General features: G+C 37.5%; 1 protein-coding gene across 4 annotated transcripts in view; it reads left to right on the forward strand.

The window, feature by feature from the left end:
- The first annotated feature begins 9,853 nt into the window (after nucleotides 1-9,853).
- LOC115215170 (vesicle transport protein SFT2B) overlaps nucleotides 9,854-20,492 on the forward strand; it is a 62,920-nt gene continuing 52,281 nt past the window's right edge. For 2 of the 4 annotated variants that reach the window (XM_029784346.2, XM_029784347.2), the window contains exon 1: nucleotides 9,854-10,119. In XM_029784346.2, coding sequence (XP_029640206.1) covers nucleotides 10,054-10,119 — 66 coding nt within the window. In that variant the 5' untranslated portion in view covers nucleotides 9,854-10,053. The remainder of the gene's footprint in view (nucleotides 10,120-20,492) is intronic. The other 2 variants (XM_029784348.2, XM_029784350.2) reach the window with 2 other exon arrangements.

Raw genomic sequence — 20,492 nt, forward strand, 5'->3', positions numbered from 1 at the left:
GAGGACAGTGCAGTCTGAGGGCATATACCAAGAGTGATAAAAATCAAACATCCAGTCAATATCATTGTGTTTGGAATGATCACTAGTGATGGTGATGTTATGTCTTTATTCATCTTCCCACATGGCTTCAGACTCAACATGGAGACCTACATCAAGTACATGGAGGAGGTAGTGTTTCCCTGGGCCAAGAGGGTGGCTACTGGAAGACCCTATGTCTGACAACAGGACTCTGCACCATGCCACACAAGCAGGAGAATCCAGTTATGGCTGTCAGATAATTTCTGCAATTACATCACCCCTAACATCTAGCCGCCTAACTCCCCAGACTGCAATCTCTTTGATTATTATGTGTGGGGTGCAGTTGAGCGAGAGACCAACAAAACTCCTTGAAACTCCAAAGATGAACTGAAGGCAAGGATTATTGCATCATTCACCAACTTAAACAAGGAGACCATCCTAAAGAACTGCAGGAGATTTTGAAGTCATCTGGGGGCTGTGGTTGAGGCCAATGGCGATTTTATTGAATAAATTTACTCTTTAGTATTTCAAGATATTTTTATGTAATTTTGGTAAATATATCTGTTAAAATGAGATGTCGGTGTTATTTTCATTTTTGCATAATTTAGATGAAATTTATTCACTGCACCCTGTGTGTTTATGTAAACATATATATATATACATACATATCAATATGAACAATGGCTTTTCTATCCATTGCTTTTTCCAAATGTCCTCGAGAAACGATCATAAACCCAAAATATAGAAATACAAGGAAAAACTGCAACTTTGTCTTGTTTTGTTTTCCTTTTTCTTTGGTAGTTTACTTTGTAGTTTCTCACATTGTTCCAGCCTTACTCAACAAATTTCTTTAATATATATATAAAAGACCTCCTTCAGTCATAAATGACCATGGGATTGCACCTAGAAAGTTACCCTCCTAGACACAAGTCCGGGCAAGGTTGTTTATGGAAGACCAGCAGTCGCCCATGCATACCAGCCTCCCCTCTCCACGCCACCAGTGTTATCCAAGGGAAAGACAAAGGTCGATACAGCTTGGCACCTGTGACGTCGCAACTCATTTCTACAGCTGGGTGAACTGGAGCAACGTGAAATAAAGTGCCTTGCTCAAGAACACAACACGCAGCCCGGTCCGGGATTCAAGCTCACAACTTCACGATCGTAAGCTCGACGCTCTAACCACTGACCCATATATATATATATATATATTGCCAGATCAGACTGGGCCTGGTGCAGCCTTCTGGCTTCCCAGACCCCAGTTGAACCGTCCAACCCATGCTAGCATGGAAAGCGGGCGCTAAATGGTGATGATGATGATGATGATGATATATACACACATGCATGTTTTTAGGTGTCTGTAGCTTTGTTTGTCCCACACCACCACTTGACAATTGTGTTGGTTTCTTAATGTTTCTGTAACTTAGTTGTTTGGAAAAAGAGACTGGTAAAATAAGTACCAGGTTTAAAAAAATAAGTGCTGTGGTCAATTTGTTTAATTAAACCTGTCAAGGTGTGGCCTCAGTATGGCTGTTGTCTAATGACTGAAACAACTAAAAGAAGAAAGATGAAAAACTAGTCCACCTTCTACAGTTTTTGAACTACACATAAGGTTTAAAAGTAGTTCTTATAATTTGTAATGTGATAATTTAAAAAATAAATTAATGGTTTAGTCAAAGATGGAAAAGCAACACTCATGAACCTTTTCAATGCTTCTGACACTGGTTGGAGAAAGGTTAAACTCAATACTCAGATCTGAGATCTTGACCAAGTGTTTGCATCAGAACAACTCTGTTGTAGGAACTAAAGAGTCAGATCATCATCACCATCATCATCAACATTTATTAGCTGTTTTCCATGCTGGCATGGTTTGGATGGCTTGACAGGAACCAGCAAGGTCAGAGACTACACCAGGTTCCATAGTCTGTTTTGGATGCCCAACCTAACACTAACCACTTTATAGAGTGTACCGAGTGCTTTTTATGTGGCACCAGGACCCACATCAATGCTTTTAAAGTAGCACCTTGGTTTTAGGATCTCAATTTTATTGTGGTAGGCAAGTCTTCTTGAGTACAGCAATGTGCCACATATCTTGGTCCTCTGTCATCTCCTTTGTAAGATTCAGCCTTCGGTGGTGATAAATTGGATGATGCATTATGTCTGCCAGTAAACAGAGTCATATATGTGTGCTCACCATGAAATATTTTCAGATGAGAGGCTAAATATCATTAACTGGAAACCAAAAATGAACCCCAGACAGTTTTGATAACAAGCTAGCACTACAAACTATAAATTTACTGCTAGCATCTATTTACTTCCTTGAAGCTCATGGAAAAATGTCAGGTCAACACTAGAAAGTAACTTCATCTTCCTTATACATACTATTCCCTGCTTGCTGACATCAACATATTGTGCCACTGTGTGATACCCATGTACCATACAGTATGGTTCATTGCCCTAATTTCTTTTTCAGCTGTTCTCATTGTCAAGTAAGTTGTGTGTTTTGAAAATAAACAATACAAAAATTTGTCTGAATTTCCAAATACTTTATTTACCTGCTTTGCTGAGTTTACATATATGTGCACCCAATAAATTAATTTTGTGACAATAGCACAGGGGATAATGAATCATGTATGTCATGAATATTTGTCAATTGACACTACTACTGAGGGCTGTAAATAAAAAAGTTTAACAAGTTGGGAGGTTACATGCAGAGAAAAAAATGACTGACCCATACCAATCTTGAAATAAGCTAGCTTTTAAATAACTGTTGGCTCAGAAGGTTCTAGAATCCACTTGGCAGGAAAACTTGGAGACTTCCCGTAAAGTTAGCCAATGCATATTCACATAAGCATTACTACCTCTAATGGCAACTCCTTACCCTTTATATTAGGAAATATATTAGGTCATGATTTCAGAGTGGGGAAAATCTGAGTGCTAAGGTTCAAACCTCAGTTAGGTTTACACTACAGGACCTATTTTTTTTCTCTCCTTGTTTCTCTCCTTGTTTTTTTCTGTGTATCTTTCTGTCGAAGAGCATAGGCTCGAAACGTAAAAGACTTTTTCTATTTCTATTCCTGAGCGCTATACAAATAATCTATTTTCACAACATTTGTTTGTTTGTACTCCACCTGCCTTCGTCTTTTGTTTATTTTCGTAAACCTTCCTATTTCATAGCTAGGTGTATTAAACCAGGACAGCTAGCTAAATAGTTTTTTATCATTATTAATGACAAAATATAAACAATACAGTGTTGTGCTAATACTCCTTTAACTTCCATTGTTAACTCTCTTACACTCACACACAAATCAATGGTGCTGATGTTACACTAGTTATATTTTTAGAACATAGATGAGTTGAATCCATAACTTAATGAAACTGCTGTGAAATATTTCATAATTTATATCATTAACATCTTTAGTGACACAGTGACAATAATGTCATAAATATGTATCAGCAATTACAATAATAATTACATCCATAATTATAAGTAGCATTATATGTGTGCTAAATGCAATGAAAACTTGTTCAAAATTGATCAAAGTGTTTAATATGAACAAAACTAAAACAAATAATCAGACATTTTTACAATATTTTATCACTTGTTTTGTATATGAAACAGTTAACTTTTTGTTTTCCTTGCATAACTGTTCACAAGTAGTTACATACTTGAGAGAGAGAGAAGGAAAGAGAGAGGGATTGCGTGTGTATTTATGAGTGTGTGTGTGTGTGTGGTGTGTGTGTGCGTGTGTGTGCGTGTGTGTGTGTGTGTGTGTGTATCTATTTGTATGTGCATGTACATGTGTGTGTGTATTTTATATTTAGTTATTTATTTCTCCATACTGCTGTCAATTAGAGAATTTTGAAAATGTTAAAACTTTCAGTGAATTGTATTTTGATCATTTTAGCAAGTATGGGAAACAACTCAAGACATGTTTTATGCTTATTAAGACCTCTTCATAACAGCCATCAACTAGTGATGGGAGAACCTCTAAGTAATTACACTCTATGAATAGATACGAAAATAGGGTATTTATAAATACATCATTGAGATTAAAAATTACTCAGAAGTGCCATCTGCATAATAAACAATAGATGATAATGATTAATATTGCAAACCTAAAGACCCCAACAACAATGTTCTACCTTCTCATCTACTAAAAGTCAACAAATATTACTTTAAAAGCATTGTATTAAAACTTACTACAGTACCAACACACCCAGTTTTGGAATAAATAAATATAAAGTGTTATATCACATATATATAATAATGGAGTGAAGGCACATGGCTTAGTGGTTAGGGTATTTGGCTCACAATCATAAGATCATGAGTTCAATCCCCGATGATGTGTTGTGTCCTTGAGATAGACACCTTATTTAGTTACTTCAGTCCACTCAGCTGGCAAAAATGGGTAGCACCTGTATTTTGAAAGGGACAGCCTTGTCACAGTCTGTGTCATGCTGAATCTCCCTGAGATCTACATTAAGGGTACATGTATCCACACATACACACACACACTCCACTACCATCTAATTCCAAAACTTTCCACTGTTTTTTGATGTTTTTTTCTTCATTTTGGGTTTTAAAATACAGGCAGTCTAATTCTGCCATTCATTTCTCATTATAATTTCCAAATAATTTTTTAGATACTTCAAAGTCAAAATTGTTAAGTGTTTGCATAAGAGAAAATCATTTACTAATAGAAAATTATGTTATTAAAATAAATCATCTCTAACATACCTTTAAATTGTTGTGAGAAAATCATTTACTAACAGAGAATTATGTTGTGAAAATAGGTTATTTGTAACATACCTTTAAATTATTGTGGATAAAGTATTAAAACTCAAAAACTTGCCCACGAAGTGTACAATCCAAACTTCAATTTGATTGTGATCTTCTCGCTAGGGATCACTCTTGTTTCTAAAAACAGGGGTCTGTTTCATTGGAAATAAAGAGAGCATGCGTATTGTGTCATTCTTCCAATTTTCCCAGCAAAGGAAGTTTTGCATACTTGCAATATATGACAACATGGCAAAGAAGGGTCTCACTCATGTATATTTATTCTACCAACACTGGAGACATGCAAAACATAGTTTACCCAGAACTATTGTTGGTGCTTTTAGATATGATCTCACAAGTCCAAAGACTGCTTCATGCTCCAATGTCTGCTTTCACATGGTTTCTACAGCTGGATGACCTTCCTGATGTCATACTCTTCCTAACAACATGTATGTGTGTGTGTGTGCCACTTGCTCGCAATACTACCATGGCCACCTTTTCTTCTTCCTGTCATTTCTATAAAAGTACCTTGGTCTTTTGCACAGTTTCTCAAACACAAAAGTCCTGGCTATAACATACCACCATGCTAGACAAACAGCAATGATCAGATAAGTTGATTTTTTTCCTTAATGTTTGCATCATTCTATTCATTCACAACTTGTATTTCTACCCTGTTTGAACTAACCTGTCTTAATTTAATTTAATATAATTAATTCAAGTTTGCCTCATATTTTGTTTTCCCCTTTTCAACAATACTGTCTCTGTCCATGAAAATATTTATATCTCATATCCCTGCTTTCATTAATTACTGCCTCTGTTCTGAAAATGTGCATATTTCATCTCATCAATCTGTTCTTTTCAGGACAATTTTATTTTGTTCCATGCGGACGTTAAACGATGATGATGATAATGATGATGATAGGTTGTTTTTTGGCTGGTTGAAAATCTATATATTTTGTCTTTCTTGTGAAGTTGTTTGATCCTTTCTCATGTTGCCATGTGGCTTCACTTGCTCGCAATGTGCTCACCTATTCCTGCTCCCACCACCTATACCAGAAACCTCTCTTCTCCACCAGAAACTTCCAACACCTCACACATCACAAATTTGAAATCTGTGTAAGGGACACAACAAAAGTGTGGACAACTAAACGTATCCCTATCTCTATTTCTAACAAATACTCTATCCACATAAGATCTGCGTGCACTGTCGTTATTACTCCACATCCACTGTGGGATGAGCAGCTCATCCAGTCTGTAACGGTCTACTAGATTATAGCTCTCTAGCAGACTCTTGATTCTAGGATTTCCCTTCCTATTGGTCAAGCCAACACTATCCACCCATGCATCGAGAATAGTGTTAAAGTCTCCTAATAAAACTATCATTTTTCTTGTCACTAAAAAGTGCTCCAAGTCTTGAAAAAAACCAGTCTGTCTACTCTCATTGGGAGCACAGACAGCTACCAACCTGAAGGACTGTTTACTAGCATGAGACAAATCCAGGATGACCACATCCAGGTAAGACTGTACTTACCTGTACATCCAAGTTCTTCCTGAATAAGACCACCATGCCCCCTCCTCCTCGTCAGCTAGGAGAAATAAATTTCTCATAGCCATTGTTTTTGGTCCGTTCATCTTAGACTCAGTTACAATGCACATATCTATATCTTGTGACCTGATGTCATCCAGGAGACAAGCTTGTTTCCATTTTGACCCCAGTTCATACTCCCTAACTTAATCATCATGGTAAAAAATGGAAAAAAGAAGAACTTACAGTAGGAGTTTGGGGAGGGGCTGCACAAATTTGGCTACCTCCCCATCCTTTTCTTTCATTGGTGTAGCCGCTGAGCTTATTAGTAATTTTTTCTCTGCCATTTCAGAGCTGACGTCCTTGATATCTTCTGGATACCTTTCCTTCAACTCCAAAAATAGGCCTGTGTCCATTTTAGCAAGTCTAATGTTCGGGGGCGTGTCTTTTGTTATTTTAAAAACTCGTGCCTTATGATGCACCCTTATGACTGTGTTGTACACAGTGTTCTTTTCGAAGAGGGAAACAATTTTTTCTTGGGTTTTGGGGAGGAGTTTGGTGAAAGGTTTCACTGTGGGGTTGGTTTGGGGAATTTTGTTTTGTGTGTTGCTGTGTGTTTTATGGATTTTTTTGTTTGGCGAGGTGAGTCTCGGACTTGGACTTTGTTTCTTTTGTGTGACACTGTAGTAAATTCCATTTAGTCATTTTTCTGGTTTTTTTCTTTTGCACTCTCTACGGTTACACCCTCTCTTGTTTGTGCTGCATTGTCTTGCTTTTCACTTTTTCCTTTGACCACTTTCGTAGCCTTTTGGGAAGGGTTTCATTGATTTTTTTTTTCTCACACTTCGAGTAAATGTGGCCCTTTTCGCCACATCTGAGGTAATGGGGCCCACGTCCCTCAACAGCTATTCTCATTGTTAGCCCCATCCCCTACAAACACCCTATCGGGCAATTTTTCTAGAATTTTATTTGATGCTTACACAACCATCCCTAGGGTCTGGCCTTTCCAGTTGATGGCTTCATGCTTTTTCAATTGCAAAATCGTTGAAGATGACAACCACTGCTACCCACATAGCCTCGTAACCGGCCAGAATCTCATCCACAGTAATTTTGGCTATTCTGCAACCGAGGTATGTGGGAAGCAGAATTATTTCTTCATTTCGTAAGGTTTTTGTGGAGATTTCCTTTGCTATGTTGGCCATTTTGAATTGCGCTTCTACCGTTGAGCTTCTTGTCCTACAGCCACGAAGGTTCTTTTTTTTTCTTTGTGGTGAACTAAAGTAAGGTGTATCTTGCACCATGCCCACAGCAGACTATACTCTCAATAACAATATGCAGAAATTTTTTTTTATACTAGGCACAAGGCCGTTTGTTGTTTTTACTTCCTTTACAAAACATGGTAATACAGTGATAAACTCTACTATGTTGCTGTAAAGTATAGAAATTGAAAACAAGCAAAGATCTAACGTTTTAAAAATTAGTCCAGCCTTCAACTGTATCAGGTATCAGGAATGGATACGAAAATATTCTCTCAAGTTTTTAAACAGACAAGTAATATAAATAAGAGATAAAAAGAAAATTAGCTGGCTTATAACAGCTGCCCTCAAAGTATACACAATCCAGGGACAAATTATAAGTGGGGTTAAAAGAAAAAGTTCAAGTCAGGTCATATAATTCATCCATGAGAGTCCGTTGTTCAGTAGCTGTTGGCTTTACTTACCAATCGAACATTGTTCATTATTTAATCGCACCTGTCACCACACATCTTTTTTCGTGTTATTCTTTCACTGTCTTTTTTTTTTCTTAAATAAATTTGGTTTCTGAAATCTCATCATGTCAGTTTATTTTGTTCTTCAATCTCATTTGAAAGTATAAACAGTCTTGGCTCCTTCTTTCCAGGCCGAATAGACAAACAACGCTAGGATAATGTGAACATTGAAAATGGAAATAATGGCTGCATAGAAATAGGAATTGCTGTTGGAGATTTTGAAGATATTCTCTAAGATAAGCCATTTACTGAGGAAATAGCTGAGAATCAGCAATGTTTCCATACTGGGGACAAACATCTTTCTATGACATCATTATTTGCGTCCATAATTCGTTTCTCTTTTAAATTGTAAATTTTGTAGAGTCAGCTCATCTTACTGATTCCCTTCATGCCTCCAACACTTCAACAACCTAATCTTTTGAGAGACTTGAATGCTTAGTCAATGTCAGACTCTCTCCAACATCCCACGACCAGGCTGCATTGTCCAAGCGATTTGGAGGTCTTGGTCGTCATAAGTGTTCATTCCCCTCTCCCCCCTGCTTCCTTTCCTCCACTTACACCTGCTCCACCCTCTCCTCTCCAACATGAACCAGTTCCAACAGGGAATTGCATGAAGCTTTCCAACACTGGAAGGAATAGGGCTTGTCTGTTCCTGGGAAGGAGAAGGACTGTCAGAGTCAGAGAGCTTGGAACATTATTTCAAAGGCTACCTTCAACTCTCTCTTCATCCAGTCAGACCAGTTTTCAAAGTGCTACTTGGTCTGCTAGCACCAAATACTCAGGTGAGTGGATTGATGCCATCCCAGTGGCTAATGTTGGTGACCTACTCAGCTTGGACAAACTTCATGATTCTATTGCCCTCAGAGTGGGAGTTGACGTATGCACAGGTTTGATCTGTCATTGAGGAAGGCTCCTCAATTCCACTGGCCTCCATGGTCTTTCCTGCCACCTGAATGCTGATCATTTATGTCATATGGAGTTGAACTTAATACTCAAGAGGAGCTTGGCCCAGGCAAACATCCACTCCATCTAGGAACCATCTGGACTGTCCAGATCGCAAGGCAGATGCTTTGTCTGGGATGTCACAGTTGGCGACTCCTTTGCTTCTTCTCACATCCTGGATGCTGCAGTCAGAGCAAGATCCACAGAATAAAATCCTGAAATACCATAATCTGTCAGCCAACTACATTTTCCATCCTGTGGCGTTCAAGATGTTCGGCGGGGTAGGACCACTACCTGCAAGATTCCTGTCTTCACCGGCATCTTCCCTTGCAGAAGTAACTGGTGAGGCTTGTGAGGGCACTTGGCAACGCTGCATGCTGACGTGCCCCAATAGCCATTAAAGAGGTTTCGCAACGCCCCCCAACTTTTCCACCCAAGATGGTGAACTTTGGTTTGTTTTTTTTCTTTTTCTTTTAATTTTTTCAATTGTGCTCTCTGTTTTGTTCAGTTTTCTAATTTAATTTTGTAAAACGGTAAACACTGTAAAGACAATAAACTTAACATTAACTAAGGAACAAATAATTAACTTAATGGAACAACTGAATCCTGATCGTCGAACGACAGAGATCCGCCACCACTACCTTCACCATTTAGGACTTCATTATCTAACGTGTCCTTAGTTTTATAAAACAATAGTGTGTAATATGAGAGATTTGCCAGTTAATTCTAGCAAGGGGGAACGACCAGCTAAGTATCCATCTCATCGGTCAGAGATTAATTTGACTAAAATTAATCTGTGAAAAGTGAAAGAGAGAGAGAGAGAGAAAAGGAGCGGGAAGGAAAGACAGTCTGTCAAACTAAGTTAATTCCCCTTAGTTACAACTGTTCCAGGAATTGTGCCGGTCTCAAAAAACAATACATTACTCATTTTAATATGTTCCGTTCGTTCTTCTAATTTAATATTTATATAATTATATATAACTACATAATCCCAAGTATCTACCTAACAGCCTTTCTTACACAATGGATAAATTAAAGCGTACTTTAAGTGGTGATGATACCGATGAAGAGCATGGAATCGTAACACAGGTTCGTCTCACATCAAACTTAATTGACTTATAATTGTTTGTCACCTGAAATATTTCGTTTTCAATCTAATATACACGTCATGCTTTTCTTTTTAACTTCCTTCTACATATTGTTTACTAAAATATTACCTACTTATAAACTGTGTGTCCCTTAGAAATCATGGCAGATAAATAATCGACACTAAACACATGGTCCATTCATATGGAGTTAATAAATCTTAATGTAAGAAGATATATATATATATATATATATTATATATATATATATATATATATATATATATATATATATATATATAATATATATATATATATGTATATATACCGACAGCAAAAGATTAATTAGACCAAAGCTTATTATTAGCATATAAAATGTTAGAATTACTTTAAAAGTCTGCCTGTCTGTTTGCATTAGTTACAATGTCTTAAATGTATTTGATGGTTATTCAGTGCCAGTTAGTATGAAAATAATATAAATAAAAACATGTAGTAATAAGGACTGGACCGTATGAACTTTAGAAATCAGTTCGATATCTTGACATCAAATTTTTAATTTAGTTTTCATTTCAACGAAAATAGATCCAGTGGTTTATGAAACAGTGAAGGAAAATCCATTTATTTTAGTCATATTTCTATAATCACCTAAAAGTTTTATCTATATATATATATGAAATTATTCATGTAATCTTACACCTTAAATTCATTTCTTTTAAGAAATTATTTTCCCTGATACTTTCTCAAATCTCTCAAACCAAACTTTATATAAAAGAAAGAAAAAAATATGAGTGCAATAAATATTTTGATAATTTATATGCGTGTTACTAGATTCTGTATTTTATTTAAGTTTATGTCCTGTGTACAAATGTTGGATTGTTTTTAACGGGCAATGGTTTGGTGTTGGGATCCTCCCACACTAAATACAGGCAACACAACTAGAATTTAAAATACAAATTAATATGTATATTTGTAATTAGCAATCATAACTGTTTGTATTGTGTTTATTTAAGTTACATTTGGTAATACTCTAAAAAATCAGAATACATCTGTGTCCAAAAAAAAGCGGCTCGTGTCATCGAGAGTAAACCTGTGTCGTCACTCGATCTCTTAGAAACAAAAGCTAAATTCCACTTAAATCACATCTTACTGTCTTTAAAAAAGAAGTAGACGCTATGATCCTAGACACTCTGTTAATAAAATATATATGTTGTTTACTTTATCTTCAACTGCTACGTGGAAACAAAACTTTGTCAACCTTCCATTTGTCAGATTTGCTTTTACGTTTTCTCACGTTTAACAAACAAAACATCAGACCCGTTATATATTTGTTTATGGTGATGATACTAGGTTCCTAATTATTGTTCATCAAAAAGAAAGAAATGATAACCTGTATTCATTAATTAAAATCCTTTTTAATATCTCACTTGTTGCATTTTGTCTGTGGTGCTTCACGTTTGACAATGGTGTCCTGACAAACAGGATTCCTCAATTTTAGACTATCACAAACCTCTCTTCAATGAACTTACATTATTTTACCAAATTATTGTTATGGTTATTTTATATAACAATAGATATAATGTTACTATTGTTTTCATGTTTTATATCCCGCTTCCCCATCTATTCTACTTTAATCTCTATTATGTCGGTATTCTTTCGCCTTCACAATTCAAACAAACTACGTCTATTTAAGGAGGCGGGTCTCTTAAAGTTTCTCATTTAAACCCGGAATTTATTTGTAAATATAGTCGTTTCAAATTCACTTATTTGAATTATCTGTATAACATATATATATATATATATATATATATATATTTAATAATTGGTACTTTTTAATCATTAATGATTTTCTGGGCGAGTTTGGCGATATTTTTTCTATACTAGTTAAACGTATTAATTTTATGCATCAAAAGTTTTTCCTTAACTCTTCATAACTCTTTTATACTATAAATTTATAGCTGTTTAATTCTGCTTTTGTGGTCATTTAAGGTTTTACCAATCAATTTACACAAAAACTCGGAAGTTATAATTATGATGCTGGTGAGCTTTTAATCCTGTTCAATACGTTGAATTAGCAGGAAGGATTTAAGTATTTGACCATCACTTTTCATCAAGTATAGGGAAAGCTCTTATGAAAATTTATTCACTTTTTAAAATTAATTTCATGTATGAGTAACTCTTTCAAGGATGCCTTTATGTAGATATTCGAGTTACAGAAATCGCACTCAAATATTCCCAAATCACATCCTGCCAGCTAGTTATCATACAAAGACGGCAAAACACATAAGAGACTGTAGTCCTAGATACACTTTATCTGTAGGGGGGGGGGCAGAATAATGACGAGAATTCCTTTAATCGCAATTCTGCTCAGTTCGAGCTGGCCTGGGGATTAAACAACAACAATTTTCGCTTATGATATTCATTTTTATGTTTATTTTGGCGTAACTTCGGTATGCGTACCGGAAGTACCGGATACATTTCAAGAAAGTGTTTTTTTATATATATAAATGGGGGGTTAGGGTTAAGAGTGGGAGAAAAGGGTTTCTGTTATCTTCATAAATGTAAACAGAGCCACTTCCGGTATTTACGGTACGTATACCAAAGGATTACCTTTATCTTATATTTATTCAATCTTTTAACAATGGGATTGTTAGTTGTTGCAGGTATTTGAAGCAATCGCTGGTTCTCGACATCTTTGGCAGCAATATTGACAAGGGACTTTGTTCGTAAAGCACCGGCTTTTCGGGGTTTCGCGCTGATGTTTACATCCTTCGTCGAAAAATATGCATACTTGTTTATTTGAGGGACTTCTTTCTGCTCACTTTCCGACTGCCGAAAAGACACACGGGATAATGTAGTGTTGGATGTTCTGTTAGGGTAATATGGTTATGGCTGCAATGCTTTTGATAATGAGTCTACTGGACCATGACTAGTCTCGAGCTATAAACATCATCAATAATTCAAAGAGAAGCTATAGTTGTTTATGTGCAGGTATGGTTATGTGGTTAAGAATTCGTCTTTGCTGATGGCAACATGACCTGGGCGGAGGTGAACAGGAGAGTGGGTGAGGAAGGAGAGAACCAAGGCAAAAGATTTATAGGAAGAGAGATTATGATAGGATAAACAGAGGTAGAGATGCGAGGTTGACAGAGGAGATAGTAATAGTAAGGGGAAAGAATAGAAAAAAAAAATGAGTGTTGTGGTTGTGGGAGAGAGAGAGAGGAGGCGAGGGTGATTGAAGAGGAAGTACTGGAAGTGAGGTTTGTCAGTAATGGGTAATGAAAGTAATAATGTGAGAAAGTGATGGTTAACCATAAAGATTTGGAATGGTAAAGTAGGGAGTAAGTGATGGACGTCAGTGTGTGTTGTAAGGGAAAGTCATAGAGATTGCTAGTACTAAAGAAGGCTGATTGATGATAGTAGAGTCTGAATACAAATAGATCCTATGGTGTCCTTCAATATGCAGGTAGCATGATGAGGAAAATGTAGTATGATAAAAAGGTTTTGGTAGTGTTCGATATAGACAGATCTAAATCTCAACTTCCACCATTCTAACATCCATTTTGCTATACCAGCACACATTAGCAGGTCTTTTTTCCAACACAACACCATTTGTTGTGATCCTTGGTCTCCTTTATGAGGCTCATCGTCTTGAGACCAGTCATCAACTTATGTCTTAAGTTTCCTTCTACTTTGAGTACTTCACACTTCTTTACATTACTGACACTACATCTGTTTTCTCTTATATCCAGTTCAATTGTTTACGGGTATTCATACATCTTAACATTACATATCCCAAACTCTCTGGCCATCTCAAATCTTGTACAGCTAAGAAAACCTCCTCGAGGAATGTGAAGACGCAGGCTGGAAAGCGGAACATTTTCCTATCGAAGTCGGATGTAGAGGGTTTGTAGGACACAGCGTGAGACGACTGTTGTTATCGTTAGGCCTAACTCATCGTAAAGTCAATACCACCATGACTGATATCCAATCTACAGTGGAGAAGGCTAGCCACTGGATTTGGTTAAAAAGAAACGATGAGCGATGGCTAGAAGTATATTGAGTTCTTCATAACCAGCTGATCTAGCAAGCGGGGCATCATATCAGTGAGGGGGGCCGGTGCGCATTGATGCCGTCGAGAGGTAGGCCCCGAAACGGCGCGCATTCTCTCCTGATGACCCCATACACTTGCTAGCTTCCGATATAACTGGTAGCACTTGCATGTGCAAGTTGTTTGCAAGACATGTCTCACTATGGTACAGTTTCACACTTCATACAAAAAACATCATAAAATTTGTCCTTCACCCTAAGAGGGGGAAACACTTTGTTACCAATGAAAGTAATAGCTCCCTGGACTTCTTACAGCCCATTCTTATTCTGCTTTCCAAACTTCTACATCTACACTAATTGCATCATCTAGCTAAGAAAAACTAGCAACAATTTCAAGGGAAGCTTCCAAGTATTTCAATGAATGTTTCTTGAGTACTCTCATTGTTCCCATGCTACTATCTCATACAAAGCCTCTTCTGCATTCAAAGTTTATACTGGGCCCACCATCTGGAAATTTACCTGTCTCTTTTCTACATATCAAACGAGTATTTCCCTGTCCTCTTGATTCTAGGTTTTGCTCCCATGTCTAGAATTTTTCCTCCAAATCTGCTTTAGATTCATCTATAAGAATAGATCACCACCATTCATGAGTTCTTTATGGTAACCAGACTTAAACTCTGTGGGCTTTATTGGAGGGCTGTAATAAACAGTAGGGGAATGAGGACTAAATCCTAGTTTACCTCTCCCTGCTCATTTAATTTGTCACTGAACTCATTACTAACTTTTCCTTGCTGATGGCACTGTTGTACTTGGTTTGTACAGTCGTAAAAAAAACATTCTCCTATTAGTTTCCTTAGTAACAACCAAACTACAGTATGTGAAACTCTGTTAGTGACCCTCTCCAGGTTCAAGCATACTAACAAAAAGCCAAACCACATCTCATCGATGTTAATTTTCTTTCTCACCTGTTGTGCAACAACTTTTTCTATTACGTGGTCCATCAATTTGACACCTCTGTAGTCGCTTCTTTCTCAAGCAGCTTTTACTTATGTAGCAATTGACAATGATACTGCTACATTAGCCATTTAGTATGATACTTTGCTCAAAGCACTAGATATATTAAACATCTCAGGAACTATCCCTCATAGTCCAGCAGTTTTCTCAGCCTTTACGTTCTTAATCATGACTTTGACCTACAGCGATCATCAATGCAATACAAATACTGTGTGTGTCCCTGTTTTTGAATAACCATACCATATCCCTGCATTTAAGAGAACACTAAAAGGGCTTGGTAACATGAAGACAATCCAGGAGCCTTTAAACTTTTATCTTTCATGCTGGCACACAACATACTAGGTGCATTCCAGATGTTTTGAAACTTTTTCAGGGGACATTAATTTCAAAACAGTACAAAACTCTAATCTCCTTCAAAATAAGATCCTCTGACTTCTATGCACTTGTTGGAGTGCTCCAGCCACTGAAAACCCCATGGAAGTCTTCCAAAGTGAAAGTGTCCAGGACTCTTGTCACAGCCTCCTTCATCTTAACATCTTCCAAATGACTGTCCCTGAGGTTCTTCAGTTTAGGGACAACCAAAAGTCACAGTGAGCAAGGCCTGAATTGTAGGGAGAGTGAGGGACAGTTTTGATACTCGTCTGTAGTTGGTAACCAGGATAGAATTGTGGACTAGTGCATTGTCCTGATCCTGGTGCAGGTGCCACTGACTCCAGTCTAAAAGCTCTAGCCTGTTGCATTGAAATCTCTTCCCCCTCAAAACTTCCACAAAGTACTTTTTGTTGACCTTTTGGCCAGAGGGAACCCAATGAATGTAGATGATGTCTTTGCTATCAAAAGAGGAGATTATCCTGAGCTTCCTGGTAGACTTGCTCTACCTGCCCTTCTTGGGTCTAGGGGAGTTGGGATGTTTTTATTGGGCACTCTGGATCATTACAGTAGATCCCTCTTTCATCACAAAACACCAGAGACTCAAGTGCTCTTGGATTGGAGGAAATGAGCCCAACCCATCTTTCTGTCTGTTCATTTCTGAGCACCCTGGGAACAAAACTTTGCACAAATTTTGTGGTTGTTCAGATTTTCATGAATAATTGCCACACCAACTCCAAACTGTATGCTTATTGTCTTTATAGATAGCATGTCTTTATAGATAGCATCCTGAAAATTGCAAATTTTCTCCACCAGTTCTGATGTCCCTCACTCTCCCACACCCCTCTTCTTACCTCCTCTCTACAGTCTTTCAACCTCCTGTGTCAGCATAAAACAGATGCTCAGCTCATACAGGTTAATCCATAAGTATTCAGGAGCATTTCATAAGTTTCTGTAGTGTTTTTGCCCAGTTTAACACCCCACTTAATTGCAAGCTTCCAAATTGTCTTCACACCTCAACAGCATTCTGCAAACTAGTCAGTTATGACAAGCAGTGTTTGGTAGAGTGTGTTCGAAGTGCTGTTACAGCCATCTCCTTCAATCTGGAATAACAAAAGTTGGCTGGTCAGCTTATTAGATGTATAGTAATGCTATACTAAAATTACAATAATCTAGGACAGGTATAACTGCTTCTCATAAAAAAAAGTCTCAAAACTACACACACACACTCATATATACATATATGCATATAAACATATGACTTAATATATCCACTTATGTGTACCTTTCCTTCATTGGACACTAAACTCTGCTGGTGAAGACCTGTTGAGGCAAGTGAAATCAAAATCAAATCAAATTCACAAATTTGATGACTGGCACCTGTGCCAGTGGAGCACTGAGAGAACCATCTGAGCATGATCGCTGACAGAGCAGCTGACTGGTTTCCGTGCCATTGGCACATAAAAAGTACCATTCAAACATGATCGTTACTAGCGTCGCCTTACTGGCACTTGTGCTGGTGGCATATGAAAAACATTCAAGCGAGGTCATTACCAGTGCTGCCGGACTGGCTCCTGTGCAGGTGGCACATAAAAAACACCACTTGGGCATGGCCGTTGCCAGTACCATCTGACTGGCCCTCGTGTCAGTGCCACATAAAAGCACCCACTACGCTCTCAAAATGGTTGGCGTTAGAAAAGGCATCCAGCTGTAGAAACTCTGCCAGATCAGATTGGAGCCTGGTGCAGCCATCTGGTTCGCCAGTCCTCAGTCAAATCGTTCAACCCATGCCAGCATGGAAAGTGGACGTTAAACGATGATGATGATGATGATAATGACTTATGCAGTGTCTTGGGTGTTTTTGTCATGGTATTATTGCTAGAAAGGTTGTCATGTCCTTGTCAGGTCAAGATTAAAGCGTCCACTGAACCCCACATTTTCTCTGCATGTTCTACAACCACTTTGACAAGATTGTACAGGGTGCATCTTGTTAGAGTGTTAGCATCAAGAAAGTTGCCTTGTACTTCACAAGACAAAAGGGGTCATTGATGCTTAGTGTTGTCACTATTTGTTCTGGGTAAAGTTAAATAGAGATGATAGAAGAGAAAGTGATTCAAGAAAATTAAGGTGGGATGGGTGTGCAGGAGGAAACATAGTGACTGGGATGACTGAATGGAAGCTAAGAAGAGAGAGGTGACAGCATGGGATAGGAAGGTGAAATGGGAGAGATTAACGGCTGAGGGTAATGAGTGAGAGAGTGATGCATAGATGAGAAAATCATTAGAGATATGAGAGTGTGATGGATTTCAATAATGCATGACTTGGGAGAAGAAAGAGGGGAGGGGTGGTGGTCAGAAATATTGTGAGAGTGGTGTTTGTTGGTGAGGGAGAGCTTAAGTGACAGGGAGTTTAGATAATGATGGCAAGAGTCTGATGTCAGTAAATATATTGGATACCAACAGATCTAATGCTGTTCTTCATTATCAGAGAGCTGATGAGGTATGGATTTACATAGGGAGGATTTGTATATGAATAAATCTCAAGTTGCCCTTATTAAACAAGTGACAATTTGCAGTGAACAAGAGAGTGAGTAATAGTTGAGAATCTGCTGAAGATACGAAAGGAGACAGCAAATGAAGATTTTATAGGTACAAAATAGACAAACAGTCCAAATGCAAATATATATTCCCACCTCCATTACTATCTAAATTTCATCATAAATTTTGCCATGTTTGCATGGGTGGTTGGACAATTTCAGCAATCACCATGGTCGTTTTTTACTTTGTGAAATGCATCATCTTGAGAGTGGTGTTTGTCACTGTCCCAAGTCCTCAGCCACTTATCCAGTTTGTTGTAGCCCTCTGCATGTTGTTCCATAGGAACTCCCAGTTGTCTGCCAAATTGCTTTGTATCTCTGAGTCTATGTAGTTAATACTGTAAAGTTGGGTAGTACTTTCTTCATTTGAGAAAGACAGTATTTGCAGCCATCTATATTTCAATTATTCTGGTGAATGAAATCTCTCTACTTGTTTCACCTTTGTAGGTGGCCAAGTATCTGGCTGGTTTCTTGAAGTTAGTGTTGGAAATTGTCGAGTCATAGTGTCACAGTACTCTGTGACATGCTCCTTGAATCAAAACCATAGCCTCCATGGAATCCATTTGGATGCTGCCCAACTTATCTATTGAAGTCACCAGCCATGATAATAATTAGGTCATTGCCATTTGTCTATGAGGTAGTCTACATGATGGTCTCATATAATTGGTTCTTCTGTTCATATATCAGTTTAGACTGTGAAGTTTATGCAAAGTTAAAAGTTGTACTATTCAAGACTAGTATAAGCTTAATTATTCTATCATACACTCCAACTTGATTACTTTAACTACCCCTTTCTCTACTAGTATTAGGTTGTTCCTAAAATAATGGCCAATTTCAAAAACACTATTTTACTCTGGAAAAATTAACAATAGAAATGTTTTGATTAGTCAAAGTATGAGCCATGAACATCTATGCATTTCTGCCATCAATCAGCAAGATTATTTATGCCTTGTTGGTAAAATCTTATTGGCTTTGATGCTAAGAAATCTTTTAAAACTGATTCCACCTCTGGTTTAGACCTGAAAGTTTTATCATTTAAAAACTTGTTTAAATGCTTTAAAAGATGGTAGTCAGTGAGTGAACAATTAGGAGAATATCGAGGATGTGGTAAAGTATTGTATCCCAAGTCTGTGAGTTTCTGCAGTGTCATTCTTGCAACATGTAGTTTGCATTATCATGGAGCAGAATTGGGCCATTCCGATTCACCAATGCAGGTCGCATTTTTCACAAGTGAGCATGCATTTCAGTGAGTTGATTGCAGTAAACCTCTGTTGTAATGCTCTGATTAGCTTCTAGAAAGCTGTAATAGATAACACCAATTGCAGACCACTAGACAGTCATCATAATCTTTTGCTGATGCAACTTTGGCTTTGGGAAATGTTTGGGGGACTCATCACGATCAAGCCATTGACCTGATTGTTTATGGTTATCATAAAGGATCTACTTTTTATCACAAGTCACTATTCGGTCAAGAAAAGGATCATTGCCATTTCACCGAAAGAGCATCAAGCACACTTCAAAATGCCAAACTTTTTAATTTTCATTGAGCTCATGCAGTACCCATTTTTCAAGCTTTTTCATCTTACCAATCTTCTGCAGACTGCGTGAGACCATTGCAATACCAACACCAAGTGCTTGAGATATTTCTCTGACACTTCGACATGGGTTTTGTTCAACAGTTGCTTTCAATTTTTCATTGTCAAGACTGCATGACCGTCCTCTACCTTCTTCATCTTCAAGGCTCTCGTCACCACTATGAAATTTCTGAAACCACCTTCGTACTGTGCAATCACTTTTGGACCCTTCTCCCCATGCTCTGTTGATATTGACAGCAGTTTGGGAGGAACTGAGCCCAAGCTTCAACTCCTGCAAGAAAAGTAAGCAAAGGTCCTTTTTTTGTCATGTTCATAATTAAAGGCACCTATACTTCAAGAATGTTTTCTGTCTGAAATAAGTAGAAAATTATTAAAAAGCATACATCAATTATTAAGTATGTCAAAATTCACCTAAAATATAATTAAAATACTATGATAAAATTGCATTTCAAAACATAACACTTAGAGCGGCCATTATTTTTGGAACAACCTAATAATATGAACATACTATTGGCAGAGAGTGGGGCACTGTTACTGCTGCCTACCCAGAAAAATTTGTACCCTTGTTCTTTGTCCATAAGAGGTTAGATGACAAAGCTCCTCACCATCTAACTTATTATACACTACATACATCTAAGTATGTTCTATTACCCCAACAATCACCCTGGACCTTCCTTTCTTTACACCTAAATTAACCATGGTGGTTGTAAAGTTTTGGACATGCACAATAAACATGTTTTCTATAATAATAACTAG

The sequence above is a fragment of the Octopus sinensis genome, linkage group LG8 (assembly GCF_006345805.1).
Source record: "Octopus sinensis linkage group LG8, ASM634580v1, whole genome shotgun sequence".
Lineage (NCBI taxonomy): Eukaryota > Metazoa > Mollusca > Cephalopoda > Octopoda > Octopodidae > Octopus > Octopus sinensis.